Genomic DNA, 27,540 nt, shown 5'->3' with positions numbered 1-27,540 from the left:
GATTTGGGAGGCAGCAAATTGTAGGAGAAAGAATGCCAACATGGGAACCAAGACTCGCTGGGTTCTGGTCCTAGCTCTGACCCTACCATGTTGTGGGATTTCAGGCACATCACTTCTCTCAATATCTTCATCTATAAGAAGAAATAGTCTGTGCCTTTGATAGGTTTATGCTCAGTAATGCAACAGCCTAAAACAATTCCAAAGGACTCATGATGGAAAATGCCATCCACATCTACAGAAAGAACTATGGAGTCTGAACGCAAATCGGAGCATACTATCTTCTTTTTTGTTGCTATTTTGTTTTGTTTTTTTCTCTCTCATGGTTCTTCCCATTCATTCTAATTCTTCTATAAAACATGAGTAATCTGAAAATATATTTAATAGGAATGTATATGTAGAACCTATATCAGCTGGCATGCCATCTAGAGGAGAGTGGAGGGGAAGAAAATCTAAAACTTAAGAAAGTGAATGTTGAAAACTAAAAATAAATAAATTAAAATTTTAAAAAAGAAGAAGAAGAAATAATCTGGCGTCAGTGACAGAATAATATCTATTCCAGCTCTTCTAGTCCATGTTCTAATATTTGAAGACTTCTGAAGAAAACAATGAACTAGAAATGATGTGTTCTATTCTCCCAACTTTCAAAAGATTTAGAAAATCTCCCCAGTAGCCCTTCTATATACTATATTCATCAGGGGTGCTGCCCCCTGCTGCAGGGATGAAGGTAAAATATAGCAAGCAGAAGGAAAGTGGGACCATTCTTACAATCTTCCCATTTTTTTCTTTTGTAGTTTGTAAGTAGCTTTCAGAAGACAAAGTTAGAGGAGAGTTGTGTTGGCTGCACCGTGCTGAGTTACAGGTGAGTGTCCCCCCCCTCCCATTTCTCCTCCTCTGGCATAGATAACAGCCAGAAAAAAGGGGGTGTGGAGGCTTGGCAACATCTTCCTCTGTGTGTCTGTTTCTGATGTTTCTTTCTTTAACCTTAGGGATGGGAACTCTAGCGTCTTGGTCCGTTTCCGCCTACACTTTGTGTCCCAAGCCCTCTGGTCCCTGACCTCTGGACTGGAGGAGGAAACTCTCCGGCAAGGTCTGACCATGAGGTTCCGCGAGCATAGCATCCCCCTGCCCACCTATGGGACCATCTATTCTGCTGCACTCACAGGTGAACCCTCGTAGCCTGGGCCAAGAAGGTTGCAGGCCCAAGAAAAGCTTCAAAAGTGGGAACACTTCTAAGGACTTAGTGCTTTTGTTATGTTTTCAAGTGGAGCTTGTGCAGAGAGAGGGAATCAGCAGTTTTCTGATGTTTTAAAAAGTTTGTATTCAATTTTGCTTTTTAAATTCTATCCTCCCTGTTTGCCAAGAATAAGATAAAAGCGCTCATACACTCAAGGGAAGCTATCCTAAAAGATGACTGAATTGCTGTGGTGCTCTTCTAGGCCTCTTATATTTGAGAGCAGGATGCCATCAATACAGCCACATTGTCAAATACCACTTTTAAATGTTCCAAAACCTCCCATTATGTTCCCACATTTCCATTATTTTTTCTTCCCTAGTTAGTCTCCTTTCCGTCTCTGTGCTCTTCACTACCATACAGTGCATCATGGGCTAAGATGGATTTCATAGCTAACTGACTTTTGTTTTGTGCCCTCTCCTTGTCATTGCAGGGAGCAGGGAGCTGCCGCCTGCCCCAGAAATCGATCTGAAGTCAGGTGAGCCTCATTCCTTCAACTAGGAGCTCATTGCTCTGTGGACAGCTTTTTTCTTTGTAGTTCATTTCCTGTGGTTTTCCATTTCCTCTTCCAAATGAGCAAACTGAACTCAATGTTGTTGTTCTGTACAATTATTCATGACCCCATTGGAGGTTTTCTTGACAAAGGTATTGGAATGGATTACCATTTTCGTCTCATTTTACATGGGGTAAATGGGGTAAAGTAACTTACTCGGGGTCACATAGATAGTGTCTGAAGTCAGACTTGAATTCAGGAATATGAGCCTTCTTGACACCAGGCTTCCTCTATCCACTCCACCAACTAGCTGTCCCTGAACTCCTTAGAGCCAGGCATATGCTTCTCTTGAGGTTACCAAATCACTGAGGAAATGGATTTGCCAGGCTAGAAAAAGTGGGGGGAAGGCTAATTTAATAAGATGAACTCTAATGAGAATCAACGTAAAGTCTCACACTTGGGTTCAAAAAGTCAACTGCAAAAGTCGACATTGGAGAAGGCATAACTAACAAGTATTTGTATAAAAAAGATATAAGGGAGTTTATTGGACCAAAAACTCTGCAGTGTCCATGGCATGAAAGTGGCATCAGAGGGATGGCAGACGTCATCTAGTTCAACTCTTATTGAGTAAGCCAAGAAGGGATGGAAGGAAAGGGAATAAGCATTTATATAGCACCTACTATGTGCTATGTACAGGGCTAAACACTTTACATATATTATCTCACTGAATCTTCACAAGCCCAGCAGATGGACACTATTATTCCCATTTTGTTGTCATTTGTTCTGATGCTTCATGATACCATTTAGGATTTTTTTTTGGCAAAGATAGTAGAGTGGTTTGCCATTTCCTTCTCCAGCTCATTTTACAGATGAGGAAACTAAGGTTAAATGACTTGCCCAGGTTCACACAGCTAGTAAGTGTCTGAGGCCAGATTTGAACTCAGGAAGATGAGTCTTCTTGACTTCAGGCCCAATGCTCTATCCACTATGTCACCTAGCTGCCCCAATCCCCATTTTACAGATGAGGAAATTGAGGCAGACAAAAGTTAAATGATTTGCCCAGAATTGCATAGGTAGTAAGTATCTGGGGCTGTATTTGAACTCAGATCTTCCAGATTTCAGGCCCAGCACTCTATACACTACACCACCTAGGCTTATTCATCATCTACTATGTGCCAAGAAGAGTGGTAAACAAGAATTCTGTCTATAGCATAGCCCCCAAATTGATCTATAGCCTCTCTTCAAAAGCTCTGGAGAAGGGGAAGACCCTACCTCCCAAGGCAGACTATTTCTATTTTGGATAGCTCTCATTTTTAAGTTTGGGTTTTTTCCCCTGATGTTCGCCTCTCTGCAAATTCTACCCGTCATTTCTAGTCCTGCCCTTTGGGTCTTGGCAGAACTTCATCCTTATGACAACCTTTCAAATACTTGACTATGGTTTTCATGGTCTGCCTTGGTCAGCTCTTCTCCATTCTAAACATCCCCAGGTTCTTTAAAAGGTCCTCATATGGGCAGGACTTCAAAGCCCTTCATCATCCTAGTTGAGCGTTCTCCATTTTGTCAATGTCCTTCCTAAAATGGCCCCCAGAACAGAAACCAACTTTCTAGAGGTGGTTGGACCAGAACAGAAAAAAGCAGAACCATTACCAAGTTAACTCAGGTTGCCCTGATGCACTCACATCTAGAGTGCTACAGGCCATGTTTTAGGAAGTACGTTAACAAGATGGACCCCTTTGACAGCCAATCTGGTGAAGCCTGTAGACCCCTTCTAATAACTAAAAAAAAGATAATAACTAGCATTTATATAACACTTTAAGATGTAGATAGTGCTTTACAAATATCTTATTTTTCAGAATAATGAAGTTTTTTAAATTCATAGTTGAAACTGCTTCTAGGACTGCATCCTAAAGAGATCATAAAATTGGGGAAAAGATCCCACATGTACAAAAATATTTATAGCAGCACTCTTTGTGGTGGCCAAGAACTGGAAATTGAGGAGATGCCCATCAATTGGGGAATGGCTGAACAAGTTGTGGTAAATGAATGTAATGGAGTACTATTGTGCTATAAGAATACTATTGGGCAAGCAGATTTCAGAAAAACCTGGAAAGCTTTACATGAACTGATGCTGAGTGAAGTGAACAGAACCAGGAGAACACTGTACACAGTAACAGCCACAGTGCTGGATGACTAACTTTGATAGACTTAGCTCTTCTCAGCAATGCAGGAACCTAAAACAATTCCAAAGGACTCATGACAGAAAATGCCATCCACATCCAGAGAAAGAATGAATGAATGAATGAAATGAATGAATGAATGAAAAAATGAAATCTGAATGTTGAATGAAGCAGCCTATTTTCTTTTTTTGTTTTGTTACATTTTTTCTTTCTTGTGATTTCTCCCATTCATTATTAGTCTTCTATAGAACATGACTAATGTAAAAATATGTTTAATAGGAAAGTACATGTAAAGCCTACATCAGATTTCAGTTCATCTTGGGGAGAGAAGGGGAAAAAGTTTAAAAGTTATGCAAATAAATGTTGAAAACTAAAAAAAAAAACATAATTGAGGAAACACTAAATTTCAGAGAGAGGTTAATGAAAATAAAGTTATAATTTTTTCCCATACAACTTCACAGATCCCCAAAATCAATCCAGAGACTATGAACCATAGGTGCATAAGGACCCCTGAGTCCTTACACCTTACTCACCCTCATATCGCCTGTAGTCAACACAAGCCTCCTTGCCCTTCCTTCCGTACAACATTCCTCCCAACTCTGGGGCATTTTCACTGTCTCCCAAAGCTGGAATTTTCTCCCTCCTCATGTCTGCCTCCTGGCTTCCTGGGTTTCCTTCAAGTCAGCTAAAATCCCATCTTCTGCAAGAAGTCTTTCCCAGTCCCCCTTATTCTAGTGCCTTCCCTCTGTTCATTATCTCTAAATTTATCCTGCACAAAGCTTGATCATACATAGCTGCTTACATGTTGTGTCCCCGTTAGACTGTGAGTTTCTTGGGAACATAGATTATTTTTTTCTTTTTCTTTGTATCTCAGTGCCTGGTACATAGTTGATGCTTAACAAATGCTTGGAGATGGACTGACTGATTCAGAGATTTAGAGCATGTTCAGGGTGACACAAGGTTGGAGAGGTGAATTGGAGACTATGAGGTCCAAGTATTAGTCAAAGGAATTAGGAATGTTTATCCTATGGAAGAGAAAGTTTAGGGGAACATGACAACTGTCTTCAAGTATCTGAGGATTGTTGTATGAAATAGGGATTAGATTTGCTCTTCTAGTTTCCAGAGTGATGGATGGAATTTAGATGCATTTCAGTTAGAGAGAAGCAAAATTTCCCAAGTATGAAGCTGTGCAAAAGTGAACTGGCAGCTGGCACAGTGGATAAAGCACCAGCTCGGGAGTCAGGAGAACTTGAGTTCAAATCCAGGCTCAGACACTAAGTAGTTGTGTGTTACCCTGGGCAGGTCACTTAACCCCTATTGCCACACACACACACACACACACACACACACACACACACACGAAGTGGAATGAGTTGCCATGGGAAGGAAAGGGTTTTTCATCACTAGAGATCTTCAAATAGAGAGGCTGAAGGACTGCTTTTGGAAATTCTTCTTCAGGTGGAATTAGATGCCCTCTGAGCTCCTTTCCAACTCTGTAATCCAGAGTAATATATATTAACAAGAACAAATAATGTATAAATAAACCTCATTTCTTTCTTAGAGAATGAATGAGTAGGTACCTAAACAGTAAGACCAAATCCAACAGAGTAATAACTAAATGAAAACTTAAATGCTATGAGGGTTAGAATGGAGGAGGTCATCTTGGGAGGCCAACATTGTCATGCCAACCTCATATGGACACTGCCAGCTCCCCACCTGGGGGATGAGGCTACTGCCTCTGGATAAGAGGGAAGGCCCTAGGACGCCTACTGCTCAATGGATTTGCTTAGATACATCCAAGAGTGTATGGGATGGAAACAATGGATGTTCAGACATCTGAGTAACCCATAATATTGCCTCTGGGAAATGAAACACTCAAATGTTGTAGTATCCATCTGTGTATAAGTCATATGCATCCTGGGAAGGATATAAATTCTTTGAGGCCTGAAGAACTTGGTAATTTTTCATTTTTGTGTCTCAGCTGCATTTAATACATTTGTTGAATTGAGTTGAATTGAATTAGCTAGGGTTGGTCTTGGATAACAATCAATCAATAAACATTTATTAAATGCCTACTATATGCCAAAGCTGGAGAAGGAAATGGAAAACCAATCCATATCTCTGCCAAAAAACCAACCAAACAAAAGGGATCATGGAGTCAGACATGACTGAAAAAATGACTCAACAACAACACATGCTGGATGTTAGCTTGGTGGTGCAATGGATAGGGCACTAGGCCTGGGCTCAGGAAGACCTGAGTTTAAATCCAACCTCACACACTTACTACCTGTGTGACTCTAAGCAAGTCACTTACCCTTGTTTGCTGCAGTATCATCATCTATAAATGAGCTGGAGAAGGAAATAGAAAACCACTCCAGGATCTCTTCCAAGAAAACCCCAAATGGGGTCACAGAGAGTTGGACTTGACTGAACAACAACAGCAGTATGCCAGGCACCGTGCCAAGCACCAAGGATACAAAAAAAGACAAAAGACAGTCCTTGTCTTCAAGAAGCTCACAGTCTAATGTGGGGGAATACACCATGCAAATAACTCTAAACAAACAAGCTTATATAATAATCAACAAAGGGAAATCACTAACAGTAAGGAGGACTGGGAAAGGCTTCCTGTAGAAACTGACATTTTAGTGGGGATTTAAAGGAAACCAGAAAAGCCAGGAAGATGGAGATAATGAGGGAAAGCATTCCAAGCATGGAATGCTCTCTCTGAAAGGAGAACAGCTTAACTACATCAGAGTACATTGGGAGGGGGAAAGCATAAGGTGCAAAAAGACTGGGAAATTGGGGGTGGGGTGGGCTGCACACTTGAAAATTCCTTATCATCTCCTGGCAAAGCTTTTGGAAACTTTTGGAAACTAACTTTCACGCCATCATAAGGCATCAGTGCAGGACATTAGCGGGAAAACAACAAATTATCTCAGTAATAGCTAAAAAGAAGCAAAAAGATGTCCAAAGCATTTCATGTTTTAGGTTCAGGAAGGGTTCTAGATCCTAGAAACTGGGGTTCTAGGTTCAAGAAAGACTTAGTGTTTAAGTTCTTTGGAACAAAAAGTTCTAGGAAGTCTAATAGCACATTTTTAATTCAATTTAATTCAACAAACATTTATTAAGTACCTGGCCTACTCCTCTACTCCAGCTGTTGGTGCCCTCCCTCTCAATCTACCTTGAATTTCATTACTGTGTCTGCATTTACTCACTTTAAGTTACATCTTACAGGAAGAGAGACACCCTATGGGACAGAGTGCTCAGCAGTCCTGGATGACAGGCCAGTGATTAAAGAATGTGATGATTGAGTTCTCTATCCCCAGGGCGCTGTCCAGGGAACGCATTTGCCTGCCAGAGTAACCAATGTGTGTCCAAAGTGAACCCTGAATGTGACGGCAAAGTGGACTGTTCCGATGGTTCTGATGAAGCCCACTGTGGTCAGTCGATCCCACCACCTTTTTCTCTGACAGGGGACTGAGCAGGGGAGAGGGCCACAACTTCAAGGCATCGCCCCACTCGGACACATCCTGGCCTGGGACAGGGCTTGACCCTTGGGGAAATGATGAGGACATGGGGATACAAGGGACTGAACCTCAGGTTGATCACAGATAGCTAGATATCAAAATTGGCTGCATAAAGCTGATGTTTAGAGCTGGAGAAAACATCAAGAGGAAAGGGAAAAGGAATCAAAATTTAATCTTAGGAAATACCGCCAGAACAGAAAGAATCATCACAATAGGTGGCATGTACATGGTACTTATTGCAAAACACTTTGCAAATATTATCTAATTTGATCCTCACACAGCCCATGGAGGCAGGGGCTGTTATTAATATCCCCATTTTAGGGAGGAGAAAACTGAGGCAGACTGAGATTAAGTGACTTGCCCAGGATCACACAAGCAGTGAGTGTCTGAGGTAAGATCTGAACTAGGTCTTCTTGATTCTAGGCCCAGAGCTCTACCCACGGTGCCTACAAAGGAGAAAGAAAAGCAAGACTTGGAGAGGCCAGAATACTGGCACGTGGACTTAGCATGGTGTCATGGAGACGGCTCTGTATTTGAACACTGGACAACTAGGTTCAGTTCTCGTTTCGTCACTTAGAAGCTGCGTAGGCTTGATCAAGTCATTTCAGAGGATCTTCTTAGAGCTGAAAGGCACTTTAGAGGTCAATCAATAATCATTTAGCATTTAGTCAGCATCTATGAGGCATGTGCTAGGCGTCGGGAAGACAAAAATGAAAGAATCTCTGTTCTGAAAGAGCTTACCTTCTAATGGGGGAGACAAGTAACTATAAAAATAGAAACAAGTATCATACACAGGGTATTCCAAAAGTCTTAGTTCAGTTTTAATCTGTTTAAGCCTAAAATTGAGTAAGACTTGGGGATACACTGTATACATATTTATAAATAAATGCTATATAAAAAAAGTGCATAATAAGTACAAAGTAGCTAAATGCAAGTAGATAAAGTTATAGATAAATGCTACATAAAATATACATTTAATAGATACAAAGTAGCTAGATGCAAGTATATAAATTTACAAATAAATGTTACATAAAATATACATTTAATAGATACAAAGTAGCTAGATGCAAGTATATAAATTTACAAATAAATGTTACATAAAATATATACTTAAATACAAAGTAGCTAGATATAAGTATATAAATTTATAAATAAATGTTACATAAAAATAGACACTTAATAAATACAAAGTATTTAAATGCAAAGTATTTTACAGAAGAGAAAAGTGAGGTCAAAGTGTTGAGGAGACCTGTTCAAGGTCACACAGACAGTAAGTAGCAGAGCTGAGATTCGAATCCAGGTTTCTGACTCCAAATCCTGTGCTTTTTACACCAATATACCCTGCCTCAGTTTCTTCATCTGTACAATGGGGATAATAATGCCTGTACTACCTACCTCACAGGGTTTTTGTGAGCAAAGTGCTATAGAAGTAGCAGAGAATATTAAAATGTCATCTCACAGAAACACAGAGCACCAATGTGGAGTAGCAGACTGAGTGTTGGTCTTGGAATCAGAAAGATCTGAGTTCCCATCCCAAATCTGACACTTAATAGCTGTGTAGACCTACTTCATGTTACCTCTCTAAGCTTCAAGACTTCTCAGCTTGCGATCTGCATCAGTGAAGGGAGTTCCCACACTGAGAGTTCTCACATGTAAAATCACAGGTCTTTCATATGTTGGCTTATCCAAGAAGCCACAGGAAGGGGAGACATTTCAGTAATGTCAGATGCTGCCGCAAGATCAAGAAACGTGTAGTCTGTGAAAAGACTATTGGATTGTTGTACCTTTCTTTGGGAGCTCAGTTGTGAAAAAGAAGGAAAAATGCATTCCGGTACTACAACCAAGTGAGGGCTTGTCATGAAAGTCAAGGCATTCCTGGGTCTTCAGAGAAGTTGGAGAAATTGAGAAGGAAGGGATTAGTATGGGAGCTCAGTCTCTTGGGAAATAGGAAGGAATGGGGACCAAAATCTACAGGGAAGAATTGGGATTAGGGAGGACAGGCACTTACTTCTCTCTCTGTGAGGGGAAGTGAAATGAGAAGAGAGATAGAGACAGAGATTTCTTTGAGGTAAAGAGGATCCTAGTAGGGGATGGGATTCATACAATTAGCTATAGGTTTTATATTAAAGCTTCTCATATTATCTTGATGAAATGTAATAAGGATAAATGTGAATTCATGCTTGCATTAAAAAAAATATACTTCATAAGTACAAGTGGAGGAGGTATGGTTACAGACCAGTTGGTATGAAAACCATCTAGGGGTTTTAGTGCACCATAAGCTTAATAGATGTCAACAGTGGGATATAGAAGCCCCCCAAGAAACAACAACACAACCAGTGCTTCAGTGAGAGATGTAATTTAAGGAGACAATAGCCCCACTGTATTCTACTCAAAGTTACACAGATAGTAAATGGCAGGGCTAAGATTCAAATCCAGATGAACTGACTCTAAATTCTGTGCTTTTTACCCCAATGTACCCTGCCTCAGTTTTGTGTTCAATTCTGAATGACACAGTTTAGGAAGGATATTGATAACATAAAGATTGTCCAGAGAGGGGCAAACAGTATCGTGAAGGACCTGGAGTCCATATCATATGATGATTGGTTGAAGAAGCAAAGATTGCTTACTCCAGAGAAGAGACAACTCAGAGGTATACATGAGAGCAGTCATCAAGTATTGGAAGAACTGTCATGGAAGAGGGGCTTAATTTGTCCTGTTTGGCTCCAGGAGGCAGAACTAGGAACAATGGGTGGAAATTGAAAAGAGGCAGATCTAGGCTGGATCTCAGGGAAAAACCCCCTAATACTTAGAACTATCCAAAGGTGAAATGGGCTGCCATTGAGAGAGTGGACTTCCCCTCATCAAAGGTCTTCATACAGAGGCTTGATGATCGCTTCTCAAATCTGCAGTCATGGGCATTCTTCTTGGGGTATGGGTTGGCCTTAGATAGACAACAAGGGCCTTTTCAGTTCTACCATTTTGTGATTCTGTGATTCTCATGGACAAGATAGGGAGATGTGAATCAAATATTAGCACATTTGATTGGACTTAGAATTAGTTGCCCAACTGTACCCCCAAAATTAATGAATTGGTGTCAACTAAGAGATCTCTAACGATGTACCCAAAACACATCTATGCTATACCCAGGGCTGTTCCACATCTTAATCAATAACTTAGGTAAAGGCATGACTGAAACATTTATTGAAGCAATATAGCTAATATGCTGAATGTCACAGTAGATAGAGTACTAGACCTAGAGTCAAGAAGACTTGTCTTCCTGAGTTCAAATCTGGCCTCAGACACTTACTAGCTATGTGATCCTGGGCAAGCCATTTAACCATGTTTGCCTCAATTTCCTCATCTATAAATAAGCTAGAGAAGGAAATGAAAAACCTATTAGTATCTCTGTCAAGAAAACCCCAAATAGGGTCACAAAGAGTTGGACACAACTGAACAAGAATAACAAAATGGTAGAAATATTTATTGAAGCAATGCAGCTAGTATACTGAATGTTAGACTTAGTATCTTTAAAAAAATCTTAGACTAGAATGAAGGATTAATTCTAATAAAATGGAATATAATAGGGTTAAATGTAAAGTCTTATACTTGGGTTCAAAGAATCAAGTACAAGTATAGGATGGGAGTGAAATGACTAGATGAGAGTTTAGCTGAAAAAGACTTGGAGGTATCAGGTATCAGTGAGGACTGTAAAGACAATATGAGTCACAGTAGTGGCACAGCAATAGAAGAAGCTAGAGTTCTGCAAAGCTAGATTTGTTGGGAAGGTCAATTCCTTCTCAGAGATGGGTGACACCACATGGCCTCTAAGATTTCTTCCAAATCTGCGATTTTGTGGGGTCTTCTCAGTAACAGATTATCAGGTTCCTGATGGTAAAAGTCCAAGGTCTTGTCTCTTTCAGATTGTGGAGGCCGACCTGCCTTGAAATCAGCCAACAGGATTGTGGGAGGAATGGAGGCTACCAGAGGGGAGTTTCCATGGCAAATCAGTCTTCGAGAAAACAATGAGCACTTCTGTGGGGCAGCTATCCTCAGTGCCAAATGGCTAGTATCTGCAGCTCACTGCTTCAATGAGTAAGCTCCCTAATTTCTCATCCATCCACCTCTCAAATGGGTTCAGAATGGCCACCACTTCCCACTAAAGGCAAACTGAAAAAAAATTCTTTCTACTGCATTGAATCAAGGCGTGGCACCAGAAGGTGAGGAGGTATTGAGAAAGATGCATCAAATTTATAGTCAGGAGATATGGGTTCAGATTCCGATGGCTATGCTCCTAGCTGTGTGACCTTCACCTCAGTTTCCTCATCTCCAAAATGAGATTGTTGAATTAGATAATCTCTGCAGACCCTTCTACCATTAACACTCTATGAATACTATGTTTATTATGTTGCCTTACAGTGTGTAGGTCTGTGTCATATGTGCCATTCTATATTGTGATGAAGGAGAAAGAGTGCTGCATAGAATCAGAAGAACAGGCTTGGACTTTGGGTTCCATCACTTACAACATGTAGAACCTAGAGAGGTGGTATGGTATAGTGCGAAATAGGTCAGTTCTAGATTCAGAAGACCTGAGTTTGAGTCCTGGATCCTACACTTTCTAGCTGTGGGACCAAATCCCTCTGATTCTATTTTCTCATCTGTAAAAATAGGGATACAAATTCAACAAATATTTAATAAGTCCCTACTGTGTGCAGAGTAATGTGTGAGGTTCTGGGGGAGGAGGGAAATAAGGTTTAGACAAGGCTTAATTTCTACTTTTACGGAGCTTACAATAGTGTAGGAGATAACAATGCCTTTACTACTGACCTCAGAGTGTTCTCTATACCTTAAAGCACCATAAAAATGTGCATTGTAATCATTGTTATTGTGTTTTTGTTTTTATTGTTATACCTCTCTGAGCTTCTGTTTCCTCACCTGTGCAATGAGGATCATAATGCTTATACATCTGTAACTGAAAGGGATTAAGGACTGTGCAGTACTTTTACTTTAGGTTTGGATCTTAAGATACAATGACAAGTACTAAAACAAGCTTAGTAGGCAATTAAGTTTTATTACTACAAATAATATGTTAGAAAATGTATACAAATAAACAGTAGATAATAGTTAAGACAGAATAGAAAAAGAGAAAGTATACCAACCAAGTCTGAGCTTCATCACTTTGGCGACCAGGGAAGCTGAAAGGGGGGAAGCAGTCGACAATGGTCCTCACTGGAAAAGCAGAAGCAGGTGTCCCCACTTCTGTAGCAAAGACCTCCAAAGATCCTTCTCCCACTCAGTCCTTTATACATGTAGCTTCAGGGAAAAGAGGACCGTTAGAGCAGAGAGATCAAAGAAGGAAACTTGGCTGAAGTTCCAGTTCTCCACTTTGATGAATGTGCCCAAGGACTTACTAGATCCCTGAACATAGACACTTCCTCCCTTAAGGAGTTTTATGACTTTTAAGATAAGGATCTCTTCACCTTGGCTACATGGTTCATTAATTCTTCCAATATTTATGTGTTGCTTCCTGTGGCATGTCACAGGTTACACATATCAGCTTTAAGTTACATTCCTTATGTCAGGTCATGGGGTGGTCATGCAAGGGGCTGCGGAGAATCTCCTCAGTTTCTCCACAACTTCCTATCTCACAGGGTTGGTTGTGACAAATGCAAATCTCAAAATATTCAGTGAATCTTAAAGCTATATAAATGCTAGCTGTTATTATAAATAGTATTATTATGATCATCATTCCCTCCACTGTTCCTCTCTGCTTTTTGAGGCAATATAGTAAAGGTAAAAATTTGTTTAAAAGGTTTTGCCAAGAGATCCATCTACACAAAGTCATTCCAAGGACATAAAGAATGAAAATGAAAGGACAACATACAAAAGAAAAATGGAAAAGATCTGCAAAGACTTTTTTTATAACAATCTGTTTACAGGTGCAATTGGTTTCACCACATTTGAACTTTAACATGACAGTCTTAGACATGCTTATGAGATAAGTAGAACTATCAATAAGCAGAACAAAGATAGGAAAAGCAGCCAGATCATACCAAGCATATGTAGAGGAGATTCATCTGTGCTGCAGTGGTACAATTGTGAGGGCATCAATGTACAAGGTATCTGCAGGAAGGGAAGATAGGAAAGACATGGAAACAAGTCTTGAACCTTACTAATACCATCCCTCAAAGTACCTGGTACAACACCAATAACTACTCATAAAGATTGTGTAAAATACATATCTATTTTCATCTACACACAAATTGAGGGCACCCTTGATGAGGGCATCTGTAAGAAATAGGTAGGCTTTCACAAGGGATATTTTATAGTTACTACAACTTTGCCCTTTTTCAACTGACTAAGAGATGAAAAAGAATGCAAGAGTCAACCATGCTTATTGTTGATTGATTAAGAAAAAGCCTTTGATTGGGAAGAACAAAATGCCACTTTAAAAGATTCCCTCCAACAAGGTATCTCCCTTCGATAAAGGAGAATAGAAAGAACCCTGTTCAAGGAACCTCTGACCATAAACATTAGGTAAGACATAAAATTGGCAGCTAGGTGGCGCCATAGTGCATAGAATGCAAGGCCTGGAGTCAGGAAGACTCATCTTCCTAAGTTCAAATCTGGCTTCAGACACTGACTAGCTGTGTGACCCTGGGCAAGTCACTTCACTCATGTAACACAGGTACCCAGGCCAGATGGCTACATGCCTGTTCATTTTGACTAAGGGGGAAGGGGGATAAAATCACAATAGAGGACAGATCAGAAGTAATGAGTCAGAGAAAGAGAGAAGGAAAGTGAAGTTCAGAGAAAGGGAGAAAAGGAAGTAAAATGGATTTTTTTTTAAAAAGAAGCTTTTGCACTCAGTACTTGAAGTGGGATGGGGTAGGGTGGAATTATAGGGACTCAGGGAAATGCAGATTCAAAGTCCTAATTCTGACATTTATTGTTATGTGACCTGGGTCAAATCGCTTAACTTGTCTGAGCTTCTGCTCATCTGCAAAATGAGGACAATAATACTTTCACTCATTTTGCCAACAATTGTGAAAAAAACACCTTATAGACTTTAGAGCACCTTAGAACCATCATCTCCCTCTTCCTCCTCCTCCTCACTTCATTACTAAATCAAATTAGGTGAAATGAATGGAGATTGGGGAAGTGCTTAAATCTGAAAAGAAACCAAAAGAAAATATCCTATTACCTCCTTGATTTATGTGAATGTCTTCATTATATCCTGGTGTAGGTAACACAGTAGATAGAGTGCCAGGTCTAGAGTCAGAAAGACTCATCTTCCTGAGTTCAGATCTGGCCTCAGATACTTACTAGCTGTGTGACCCTAGGCAAGTCACTTCACCCTTTTTTGCCTCAGTTTCTTCATCTGTAAAATGAGCTGGAGAAGAAAATGGCCAACCACTCCAGTAACTTTGCCAAGAACACCTCAAATGGGACCACTAAGAATTTGACAGGACTGAACATGACTGTATACAACATTCTATCACTCCACTGAAAAGTACATCAACCTTCATCTCATTAAAACTTTCTCCAGCAATCTATGTAATTTGGATTTGACAAGTGTAAAATTCTTAGGAAAGAAAAGAGTCTGAAGGCTTTGAGTGAATCTGGGAATTAAACTGCATGCACAGATACAGACCACTCAGAGTTGTTTAGCTTTACAGTGTGGTTGTTCTTGTATAAATTGTTCTCTTGGTTTTACTCACTTCACTTTGCATCAGTTCCTACAATCTTCTCAGGTTTCTCTGAAACCCTTCATTGTTTCTTACAGCACAAAAGTATTCCATTACATGCATGTACCCTAACAGACCTTCCCCACTTGAGAGGCATCCCCCCCTCCCCCAGTTTCCAGTTCTTCACTATAATAAAAAAAGAGCTGCTATAAAAAATTTTTGTGCACATAGGGCCCTTTCTTCTTTCTTTGGTCTCTTTGGGGGTACAGGCATAAGGTAAGAGAGGAATCATGGTGTAATAGCTTTGGGGGAACAGTTCCAAATGTGAGAAGAGCATTTCTCCAAAGCTGTAAAGTGATGGGAGCATCCAGAGGGAGCCTGATTGTGGTTTGCTTCCCTAGATTCCAGGACCCCACAGTCTGGATGGCCTATGCTGGTACCACCTTTCTCAGCGGCTCTGACAGTGGCACCGTGAAGGCCCGTGTCACCCAGATCATCAAGCACCCCTTCTACAATTCAGACACCGCAGACTTTGACGTAGCCGTCCTGCAGCTGGGCAGCCCCCTGTCTTTTACCAGCCACATTCAGCCGGTGTGCCTCCCCTCTGCCACTCACATTTTCCCTCCCAGGAAGAAATGTCTTATCTCCGGCTGGGGCTACCTGAAGGAGGACTTCTGTAAGCATTTTGGGGAATGGCTAAAGAACTTGGGGCCCAGACAGAAGGCTAAATGAGGTTGGGAGGGTGCTTCTAACACCATTTGTCTGCTTTTTCTTTCCTCCATAGTGGTGAAACCTGAAGTCCTCCAGAAGGCAACCGTGGAACTCCTAGACCAGGCACTGTGTGCCAGCCTCTACAGCAACTCACTCACGGACCGCATGGTGTGTGCTGGCTACCTGGATGGGAAGGTGGATTCATGCCAGGTGAGGGGCCAGTCTCTGGGTGCAGAACCTAGCCCTTCTCATTGAGCATCATGTTTTTGCTTCATCAATCCCAAGAGATAGGCTAGTGACTCCTATAAACTACCTACTCCCATTACGAGACAGTAACTGGTGGGTGAACCTCTATACTAATCGGTCAATAAACGCTTATTAAACACCTACTATGTGCCAGGTATTGTGGAGCAAGAACCTGATGGAGATACAAAAAAGAAGCAAGAGATATTCCTATCCTCAAGGAGGTCACAGTGACAGTAAAACTGATAACAGAACTACCACTCGTATTGTGTTTTTAAGATATGCCAATGCTTTCTTTCCATAGGTTAGCTCATTGGATCTTCACAATAACCCAGAGAGGGAGGTGCTGTTATTATCCTTATGTTACAGATAAGGAAACTGAGTAAGACAGAAGTTAAATAACTTACCCAGGGTCACACAGGTAGGCAGATTTGAACTCAAGGTCTTCCTGATTCTAAGTTCACCCATCTGCCTCTGTGTTCACTCTATGTTAGGGGACCTGTTGAAATGCCTAATGCATCTGCACTGAAAGGCAGTGTGGAGTAGTAGAAACAGACTTGGAAGGCTGGGTTTGAATTTTGGCTGACATTAAATAGCTGAGTGACCTTAGGCAGATGGCATCATGAACTTTGGTGTCCTCATCTGTAAAATACAGATAATATTATCTGCAATGCTGACCTCAGAGGGACATTTTAAGGAAAATACTGTGTTATCTGTAAAACACTGCAGAAATGAGAAGTACACTTCAAAAAAAATTGGTCTGGACTTAATTTCATTGATTAATGAACTCCTACTGTGGAAATTCCCTCCACCAAAACAGACAGGCAACTAATCTCTAATGTAAAGCTTTCAAATGTTGTCTGGGAACAGGACAGAGTGAGTGAGTTGTCCGGATAGGTCAGAGGTAATACTTGAATCCAAGTCTCCTTTGGGGCTGCTAGGTGGCTCAACGGATAGAAACCTGGGCCTGGAGTTGAGGAGATCTGAGTTCAAATGTGACCTTAGACACTTACTAGCTATGTTACCCTGGGCAAGTCACTTAACCCTTTGGTTCGTCTATAAAATAAAGATGACAATGGCCCTTATCTTACTCGGTTGTTGTGAAAATAAAATGAGATAATATTTGTCAAGTGCCTGACACATAGTAAGTCCTATAGAAATGCTTATTCTGTTCTTGACTCCAAGGCTGGCCCTTTATCCACTGGGTCACACTGCCTCTTATAATAATCATGATCATCTGCTTCCTGGGGCCCGCGCCACTCCCTGACAGGAAGCTGGAGACTCCCTCTTGCAGGCCAGTGTTTTGCCATTTAAGGTGCTGCAGTGCTGAACATAGGACACAGAAATGTCAGAGCCTGGATGGACAGAAAATGAAGAATTTCAGAGACAGGAAAGACCTAAGGAACCACTTTGTCCAGTCCCTTCCTTTGATAAAGAGGAAAACGGATCTAGAAAAGGGAAGGTATTTGTCCAGCCCATCAGAACCAGGCAAAGGAACCAAAAACAGTCTGTTTGCTGTTTTTATTTTTAATGAAAAAAAAAATGCTCCCCTGGCCATGTCTTGAGGGCCTTTAAGTGAAGTATAGCTCTTCTGTAGCCCCAGCCTCCTGGGATCACAGATTTAGAGCTACAGGAAATTTTAGGGGCCATCTACTTCAACCCCATCATTTTACAGGAGATTTTTCCTTGTAGTGACTATAAGGTTGCCAGGAATAGTACTGACAGCTCATCTTTCCAACAGTCCATCAAGGTTTGTAAAACCTTTAGAGGCACAGGCTCATCTAAGACTCTCAGCCTCACTTAGGAGTCAAGGCACTGGGAGGAGGAACCATTTCTTTTTCTCATTTTTGTTTTCCATACTTCAGACTGTCCTCAGGTTTTATCTCATCCAAAAGGGGAGAAGGAAAAAAAAAAGTGTTTTCTGACATGATCTACCTGGAATAGGTAGAGAATGAATTGGCATCATGACACTTTGACCCTGGAGTCAGAGTACCTGGGTTCAAATTCCCCCCTTGACCTTTGTGATCCTGAGTAAATCCCTTTACCTTTCTGGGCCTCAGTTTTCCCATCTGGAGAGTGAGAGGGTTCAATTAGACAGTCTCCGAGGTCCCTTGTAGCTCCAGAACTATGATCAGCTCTGGTCACAGCCAGTAAAAGCTCAGATATAGACCACCTGCCCTCCACAGGTTTATTCCCATTTTATAGAAAAGACAGGCTGTGAAAGGTTAAATGACAGCTAGTGTCAGAGGCAGGATCTGAAACCAGATGCTGGTTTCAAGAAAACTTAGTTCCTAGTGACTGGCACATAGTAGGTACTTAACAAATACCTGCTGCTTGCTTTCCTCTTCATACAAATGGGGTTGGGTGGTGAATGAGCAACCCGGGTCTGGGAAACCTTGAATGAGTGGTTCTTAGCATCCTGCCCCATCCTGGAGGGGGTCATGAGACTTTTTTAAGTTGGAAGGCTCAATTGTTCAGGTTCTGACACAATAGTACTCCTTGACTCTTTGCCACTGGACACCTCTCAGACCTTGTCTCCTTCAGTTCCCCTGGTTGATGAGTAGCTGGCCTGATTTCGAATTCTGTGAGCCTGTGGTTTCTGTGGAAACACAGCAACTTGCTAAAAATAGTATCTAACCAAGGAATGGAAGCCATGTCTCCTGGTTAGAGTTTCTCAGGGAGGGATGATTGGGGAACAATCTGTTTTGAAATTATGGGCCCACTGAGATCCAGCTTCCTTTTGAGCTGAACTAGAAAGCTATGTCTCAAAGTCTTCCCTACTCTGCAATTTTTTTTAAATTCAATTTAACAATCATCATTCAGTCATTTCAGTCATATCTGACATTTGAGTTTTCTTAGCAAAGTTACTTAAGGAGTTTGCCTTTTCCTTCTCCAGCTCATCTTACTTTTGATGAAATGGAGGCAAATAGGGTTAAGTGACTTGCCCAGGGTCACACAGTTAGTAAATATCTGAGGCTGGATTTGCATTTATATCTGACTCCATGTCCCAGCGCTCTATCCATTGCACTACCTAGCTGCCCTTCAAATATGTACAATCACGCAAAACAAATTCCTGCATTGGCCATGTCCAAAAGCATATGTGTCTTTCTCAAAGAGGACTGTGACATGGCATCACCTTCCTGAAGTCATGGTCCTCTTTGAGAACAAAGAACAAACCATGACCTGTGAGTGGCATGAGTTGCCCCAATGGCTACCCAACTGGCCATTTCTGGCTAGGCAATACAGCTTTTTCTTTCCTTTCTTCCTTCCTTCATACCTCCTCCCTTCCCTTGTCCTCCCCTCCCCTCTACTCCTCTCCTCTCCCTCTGTCCACATAGGGTATCATATCCTAACCTGCTGTGCTCTGCCCAAAGGAATGTAAATTTTGAAGGATGAAACCTTGAAAGATATCTTGGGGCTTACAGGCTAGATTTCTTTCTTAAAATGACTATGCCTTACATCTAAATCACTCTGGCTCTCATTGACTGGCCAACAATAGGTCCCAGTCCAAGCCCACCAGTTATTGTTTGGGCCCTGATGGCTCAGAGTCAGTGTAAATAGCAGTAGTTTCTATTTTGACCAAAAACCCTAAAGGTCTTCCCCTCTCAGACTGATTTTTTTTTTTTTGACTAGGTAATAGAGGTCATTCCTTGCCTATTTCTAACCTAGCCTTAATCACTGAATGGGTATTATCTTAATCAAACTGAGGTCTGGGAAGGAGCTTACCTTAAAAACGCCAGGGTCTCCCACTGCATCCAGGGTCATCTCCAGTCATCCTGGTTTATATCTGGCCGCTGGACCCAGATGGCTCTGGAGGAGAAAGTGAGGTTGGTGACCTTGCATAGCCCTCCCTCACTTAAACCCAGTTCACTTGTGTGTCATGGCATCACCTCCCTGATGTCACGGTCCTCTTCGAGAATGAAGGACGAACAACAACAAAATAAGCCCAGTGGGTCAGTGATTTTGAGGCAGCTAGGTGGTGCCATACTGCACAGACTGGGCCCAGAGTCCAGAAGATGATCCACTATGATAGACTTAGCTCTTCTCCAAGACAATTCCAAAAGACTCAGGATGGAAAATGCTCTCCACACCAGAGAAAGAACTATGGAGTCTGAAGGCAGATGGAAACGTGCTATTTTCATTTTTTTGGTGGTTTTTCCCTTTTGTTCCATTCATTCTTTCACAACATGACTAATGTGGAAATATGTTTGACATGGTTGCACGTGTATAACCTATATTGGATTGCTTGCTGTCTTGGGGAGAGGAGAGGGAGAAAAATTTGAAACTCAAAACCTTATTTTAAAAAAAGGTATGTTGAAAATGACCTTTACATGTAAAGGGGAAAAATACTATTTACAAAAAAATACAGAAAATTACTAAAAAAAATAAAAATAAAAAAGATGTCCACTGGATATTCAGTTCAAGATGGTGGACATCATCTCCAGTTGTCCTGATTTATATCTTGCCACTGAACCCATACACACACACTCCACCACCCATCCCCAAAATGGTCCTTTCTCTTTGTGATGGATGATGCCTCTTATCCAACGTAAGTACTTCCATAGGACCTCTACATGGGGAAACCCAAAGTGGGGAGTGGAAGGTGATTTCTTTATCAGGGTTCAACCAAGCTGAGTTTTGAGCTGATCACAGAAATCATTTGGGACCCAAATCTGTGGCTTTTGCCCACAGGGTGACTCAGGAGGACCACTAGTCTGTGATGAGCCCTCAGGGAGGTTCTTCCTTGCTGGCATCGTAAGCTGGGGCATCGGCTGTGCAGAAGCTCGGAGGCCGGGGGTCTATGTCCGTGTGACCAGGGTTCGAGACTGGATTTTGGAGACCATCTCAACAGCACCCACTGTCAGTACACCAGCTCTCTTTCCTGATTCCTTCACCACCAGCAATGACTGGCTCTTGACTACAGAGAGGCTTGTGACCAGCATCACCACCAAGCCCAAGCTGGTCACCAGCACAGAGCTGGACATGTCTCTCTACCCAGGCACCACCTCCAGGCCACAAGGTAATCACAAGACCTGGGGCTCTATATCAGCAGCTCAGAGCAGTGTTAGGATCCCTCACAGCCACTCCCCAAGAGAGGGGTGTATCCACAATAAAAATAATAATTAAGGATGGATAAGAACTGGACTTCCACTGGTAGAGGGACCTTCCAGAGGGGGAAACTCTCTTTACCAATGTAGGTCAGCACCTCTCTGCAACTTTAAGAGTTGTCGTGAGGCCCAGGAGCTCATTTTAAAAAAAATATTTAAAAACTGTATTTCAATATAATCAATTTCCTATGTATTTTATTTTATGCATTTAAAAACTATTCTGAGGAGTCCACTGGCTTCACCAGACTGACTACCAAGGTGGTCCATGATGCACAAAACAGTTAAGGACTTCTGGTGACTTAGCCAGGGCCTACACAGACCCTATGAGTCAGAAGCAAGATTTAACCCAAGCTTTCCCTGGCTCCAAGGTCAGCTCTTTAACCACTATGCCAAGGGAGGGAGTAAAGGAGGGAGAAAGGGAAGGAGGAGGGAGGGAGAAAGAGAGGAAGGAAGGAAGGAAGGAAGGAAGGAAGGAAGGAAGGAAAAAAGGAAGGAAGGAACGGAGGGAAGGAGGGAGGAAGGGAGAGAGGGAGGGAGGATCTGTTAAGTGCTTACTAAAACCAGGCCCTATGCTAAGCTTGGGATACAACTAAAAGGGGACAAAAAGATAATCCCTGACCTCAAGGTGCTTACATTCTCATGGGGGAAGAGAGAAAAGGGAGCTGAAAATGGAAGGACAGTTTCAAGGTTCAAAAGCCAAGAACAGGTCTGGGAAGGGAAAAAAGGCTGACCTGGGTTCCTCCATAAAATGGGGACCCCAGTGCTCACCATAGGGAGAAGGGGGTGGCCCCTACAGATATATTCCCTATTGAGAACACCCATGGGGGTGTTTGTATATTCTAGGCCAAGGAAGCTCTGGGTACTGAGGGAAATTTCAGAATGAGAAGCATGGTTTAGAAACCTGGGAGGCAGGAGTGGGGCCAGGGTGGGAATGAAGGCCTGTCTGGGCTGCTGCAGTTGATGGATCAGTCAATGGATTGATTTCTTGCATTCAGATTATAAATCTAAGTTAGAAGAGACTTCAGAAATGATCTGGTTCAACAACTTTACCTTAAAGGAGAGGAGAGATTCAGAGGCACTGATTTCCCCAAAGTTGCACAGCTGGACAGAGCTAGGCCTGGGCCTCTGCCAGGCCCTGGGCCTCTAAGACACCCACTCCATCTCAAATTCAGGAATCAACCTGGATGGATCGAAAGATCTACTCATCCTTCTCCCCTCTGGTTTTTGAAAAAGTCTCTGACAAGTAGGGCACTTTCTTCTTTGCCTCTCTGCAGAGTGTGGGGGGAGACCTGGCATGCCAAAACCCAGCAAAATCATTGGGGGATTTGACGCTGCCAAGGGTGAGGTTCCGTGGCAGGTCAGCCTGAAGGAAGGGTCTCGGCACTTCTGTGGAGCCACCGTGGTGGGGGAGAGATGGCTGGTGTCGGCAGCCCACTGCTTCAATCAGTAAGAACATGCCTTACCCACTTGGGAAATGCAGTGGGGATCTGGCTCCTCCGATGGCCCCATGGTTATCTCCTATCAATATAGCTTCACCCATATTCATGTTAAAATTCGGTTAGTGAGGGTGTGTACCCTCAACCCAATCTCACGTATCCATCCATCCATCCAACAAACATTTGTTAAATGCCAACTGTGTTCAGAGCCCAATTCTAGGTGGGCACTAAGAGAAAAGAGACAAATTTTAAACATCACAAAATCATAGAATGAAAGGCCCTCAGGGGCCATCTCATACCTCAACCAGAACCCCATTAGGACACACATCGAACCACACTGCTCAGGGTCCTCCAGGGAAAGGGAACTTGTTACCCCTGAGGCAGCTCCTCTTACTTAGGGATAGATCATATTAACAAGTTTTTTAGTTGTTTTTCAGTTGTGTCCAATTTGGGGGTTTTCTTGGCAGAAATACCAGAGTGGTTTGCCATTTCCTTCTCCAATTTATTTTACAGATGAAGAACAGGGTTAAGTGACTTGCCCAGGGTCATACAGCTAGTACATGTCTGAGGCTGGATTTGAACTTAGGAAGAAGAGTCCTCCTGACTCCAGGCCTGCCACTTTATTCACTGAACCCCCTAGCTGCCCTAAGATTGCTGAATTCATGCTATTGGTTAAGATTTGGTCAAGATTGGTCAATAACATGATAGTGTAACAACATAATAGTAATTATACTGGCCAATCTTAGCCCCAGAGAAGAGATAATAAAATGTATTCTTCAGTGGAGAGATAGGGGTTCTGTGAATGTGGAACATTATACATGCTATCAGATGCCATTGCTGGATCGGCTTTCCTTAATTGCTTTTCTTTGTAATAATGAAGAAGTCACCGGGTTCAAGGATAAGGAAGAAATATCTGAAAATGACTGATTAAAAAAAAGACCTTAAACAAATCAAAAAGATTAACTAAAAAATCAATAACAATAATACATAAGAGAATTCCATTAGAAATCAAATTCAAGCTCATGTCTGTCCTCTTCTCTTTTTTGAAAATCAGGACTTTGCCCTTTTCAACCTGCGGCATTTCTCCCATTTGCCAAGATCTTCCAGAGATTACAGGCATTCAGCAGCCACTGCTGGCATTTCTTTTGGCATGATGCCTCCATGTGCTTCACACAGTGCCTGCCATGTTATATTGGAGGTGCTTAATAAAAGTTTATTGATTGATTAATTGCATGTATCTCATCTGGGCGTGAACTCATCAAAGGCAGAGATAAGCTGCTGTCTTCCCATGCACCTTCTTCTCCCTAGTAGCACTTTTTATTTTGTCTTTTCTAGTCTATTGAAGGAACATTCTCCTTGTCCCAGAAAACAAAACCCAAAAGAGTACTGTGTAGCACCACCTTCTCTCCTTGAATGCTTAGCAGTATCCTTTCCACCCTGACGACTTGTCCATCCCTTCTATGAATCTCCTCCTTTTCCTATTTTTGCTTCAAAAACAAAACCAAACCCTTTGGGGTGTCGTTGACTTTTCTTGCCAGCCCTGGCTCATTCTGAACTTTAGCCTGCCAAGATATTTGGGGATCTTGACTCTCTCTCTCTCTCTCTCTCTCTCTCTCTCTCTCTCTCTCTCTCTCTCTCTCTCTCTCTCTCTCTCTCTCTTTGTAGGGTGTTAGCTCCACTGGAGAGCCTTTACAGTGTAAGTGCCTTGAGAGCAAGGAGGGTTTCCATTTGTCATTTGCATCATCCCCAATCCCTGGTACACAGTAGACATTTAATAAATGCTTTTTGAATCAGGTTGAATTTAGGACTCCCAACATTCTTGTACCAAGACTATGCCATGCCAGAATGTTCATCCTTTGCTGCCAGCTCTTGCTTTCATCTTTAGCATGTGTCTTTTTAAAAATCTAATGTGGTGATGTCCTTGTCTATGATCCCTGCCCTCCAGCAGCTAATAGTAAGGGGGAAACACACACACACACATACAAACACACACACACACACACACACACACACACACTATTCTGCATAGTGTGATGACAAGTTCCGCAGAGAAATTCCCGCAAAGCCCACAGGGACTGGAGGTCCAAGAGAAAAGAGGCAAGAAGATAAAGGAAGGCTCTGTGGAGGAGATAGCAATGGAGTTAGGCTTTGAAAAGTGGGTAGGAATTCAGCTGTCTCTCTAGGGAGAGGGCATGGTGTGAGCAGGGAGGTGGTAAAGTGCAGGATGTCTTTGAGGGGAGAGATTCACAGGTTGATACATGGGAAGAGTTTCTTAACTATCTCTAGGCAATCATCACATATTATAAGCCAGGGTTCAAACCAGAGTATTTGCATAGAATAATCATTCTCTCCATCAATGAGGAGTCTTTTGCAAATAGCCAGGCTCGAACCCTGGATCACACAATGGTGGCCTTCCTAGAAGAGCCTCCTGGTTTTTTACCCTACTACTTCTTATCCCAGGAGATGATGGGTTAAGCTACTGGATACCTTCCCTTTCTTCCAGTCTAACCTTTTCCCAAGCCCCTGTCGATGACAGTGGGTTGGGGGATGTCTATGTGGACTTCTATTTCCACAGTACAAAGGTGGACTTTGTGAAAGCGTATTTGGGGACGACGTCCCTCACCGGGACAGACGGCAGTGCTGTAAAGGTCAGCATCAAGAGCGTGGTGCTCCACCCTTCCTACAACCCCGTCATACTAGACTTTGATGTAGCCGTGCTAGAGCTGGCCAGCCCGCTGCTCTTCAACAATTATATCCAGCCTGTCTGCCTCCCCCTGGCCATCCAAAAGTTCCCTGTGGGCCAGAAGTGCATGATTTCTGGATGGGGAAACACTCATGAAGGCAACGGTGAGTTCAGCCAGGACCTCCGAGGTCATCTCATCCTGTTACCTGCTTACTGGCCTCCCCATGGCATCACGTCAGTGAATTCTACATCATTTTCACCCTTTGGGACTCTGGGGGTTCTAACAAAAAAAGGGCATGACAGTGCTTCCAACAGGGATGGGTGAAGGATCATAGATTTGTAGTGTTTAGAGCTGGAAGGAATCTTAGGGAGCATCTATTCTAGGCCCCTCATTATACTCTGTAAGAATCAGAGAGGGGAAGGGATTTCTCTGGGGTCACACAGGCAGTAAGTAAAAGGGTCACGGTTCAAGTCTCAGTCTTCTGACTTCAAATCCAGTCCCACTCCCATATATCATGGGATATTTCATCTGTCTGGAGGGGGATGAAAACATAGACACTGGTCTCTGGTGTCCTTTCTAAGAGTGAAATTCTACGATTCAATAAAATCTCATCCGTCTCCCTCCAAGGTTTCCCTCTTAGGGCTTAGTGGACATGTCCTTTCCTGGAATTGTAGGTAACTTGTCTAACTGATTAACATGATCACCAGTCTCAACTCATACTTTTTTGTTGTTGTTGCAGCAACTAAGCCCGAGATCCTGCAGAAGGCATCTGTGGGTATCATTGATCAAGAGACATGTAACATGCTCTACAATTTCTCCCTCACTGATCGTATGATATGTGCTGGTTTTCTGGAGGGGAAAACAGATTCCTGTCAGGTAAACATAGGCAAGTCCTACTACCATCTTAACTAGCAGAAATCCCATCTCATGGTGGAGCAAGGTAAGGGCCAATCATGAAGTCCGAGAAAGCGATGGGCCACTGAAGGAATGGGTCCCATCCAAAGACAAGATGGAGGTCATTCAATGATGTTTCCTGAGCTTTATCCCACTTCTGAACCTTTGTGCATGCTTGGAGCCAACTCCCTCCACGGGATCAAAAGATTGGAGAGTTTAGATATCTCAATCTGTTGAAACTTTCCCGTTCCTTCAAGGACCGACTCAGGTGTCACCTTCCCCCGATACCTTCCATGAATCTGCTCCTCAGGCCTCTGTTTCACCTTTTCTATGTTTTTATTTCATTCTCCTTTGTACTTATTTGTGTACACAACTTACTTCTCTAATAGGATATAAGTCCTTGAAGGCAGAGACTGTGTCATTTTTCACCTGTTTCCCTAGGACCTTGTAGCATAGTAAGGGCTGAACCGAACTGTTGAATTAAGTGAATATTGTCCACAGGCTCTTTTAATCTCAAAATTTAGACTGACTCTAGCCTAGGTCCAAGGGTAAGAATGAAGGTGAGTTCTACATGTAATTAGGGAAAAAATAAAATATTATTTAAAAAAAAGAATGAGGGTGGACTGAGGGGGCTTCAGGACCAGTCTAAAATACTAATAGTGATAGTAATATCTCACATTTATACAACACTCTGAGGTTTACAAAGAAATTTTTTCACAAGAACTCTGCATGGGAGATAGTACAAATGCTATTATCCCCATTTTACAGATGAGAAAAGTGAGACTTGCTTACAGTCACTGTCAGAGCCAGAATTCAAATCCAGCTCTGACTCCAAATCCAATGTTTCTTCCACTCCAGGGGTGGAGGGTGGGGACAGAGCATGGGGACCTAATGATTGCTAACATTCTCTTTAAGGTCCACCTTCTTACCTTCAAACAGGACTGCCTGCTTCTAAACTCTCCTGGACAGATGGGTTCCAAAGGCCTACGAGGCAGGAGGAGTTAACATAGCCTCCTCCTCTGTTAGCCCTGCCAGGACGTAACCACTCTTACCTTCCTCACTGTGGTCAGTGTCATTCAACATAAAGCTGAAGAGGCCACATTCAGAGCTACCAGTTCAAATGAAGACAGAGAGGGAGAATCCCGGTGAGTGAGGGAAGAGGCACCACAGTTCGGCCTGACTACCCATCCAGCTTTGCACTACTCACATTGGCAGGGTTCTTTCTGGCCTGGTAAGCAAAGCCTGCCATTCAGAGGGTAGAGCCTACTATCTGGAAAATAGCCCTTCTCACTCATGTATGGTCATGACAGGACCCGTTAGGGTTAGCCATAGCTGGGATCCCGTCATGAAA

The 27,540-nt window shown here is 42.3% G+C and overlaps 1 protein-coding gene across 1 annotated transcript in view; it reads left to right on the top strand.

Moving 5' to 3' along the window:
* The window catches only part of TMPRSS9 (transmembrane serine protease 9), a 60,437-nt gene that overhangs the window by 18,013 nt on the left and 14,884 nt on the right, over positions 1–27,540 (top strand). The window contains 11 exon segments of the mRNA XM_072606526.1: positions 792–859; positions 987–1,162; positions 1,665–1,709; positions 7,228–7,341; positions 11,349–11,520; positions 15,515–15,789; positions 15,898–16,034; positions 20,760–21,087; positions 22,450–22,621; positions 25,187–25,458; positions 26,035–26,171. Of these exon segments, the coding sequence (XP_072462627.1) occupies positions 792–859; positions 987–1,162; positions 1,665–1,709; positions 7,228–7,341; positions 11,349–11,520; positions 15,515–15,789; positions 15,898–16,034; positions 20,760–21,087; positions 22,450–22,621; positions 25,187–25,458; positions 26,035–26,171 (1,896 nt within the window).

Source organism: Notamacropus eugenii, chromosome 4 (assembly GCF_028372415.1).
Source record: "Notamacropus eugenii isolate mMacEug1 chromosome 4, mMacEug1.pri_v2, whole genome shotgun sequence".
NCBI lineage: Eukaryota > Metazoa > Chordata > Mammalia > Diprotodontia > Macropodidae > Notamacropus > Notamacropus eugenii.
This window is presented reverse-complemented; position numbering and strand designations above follow the sequence as displayed.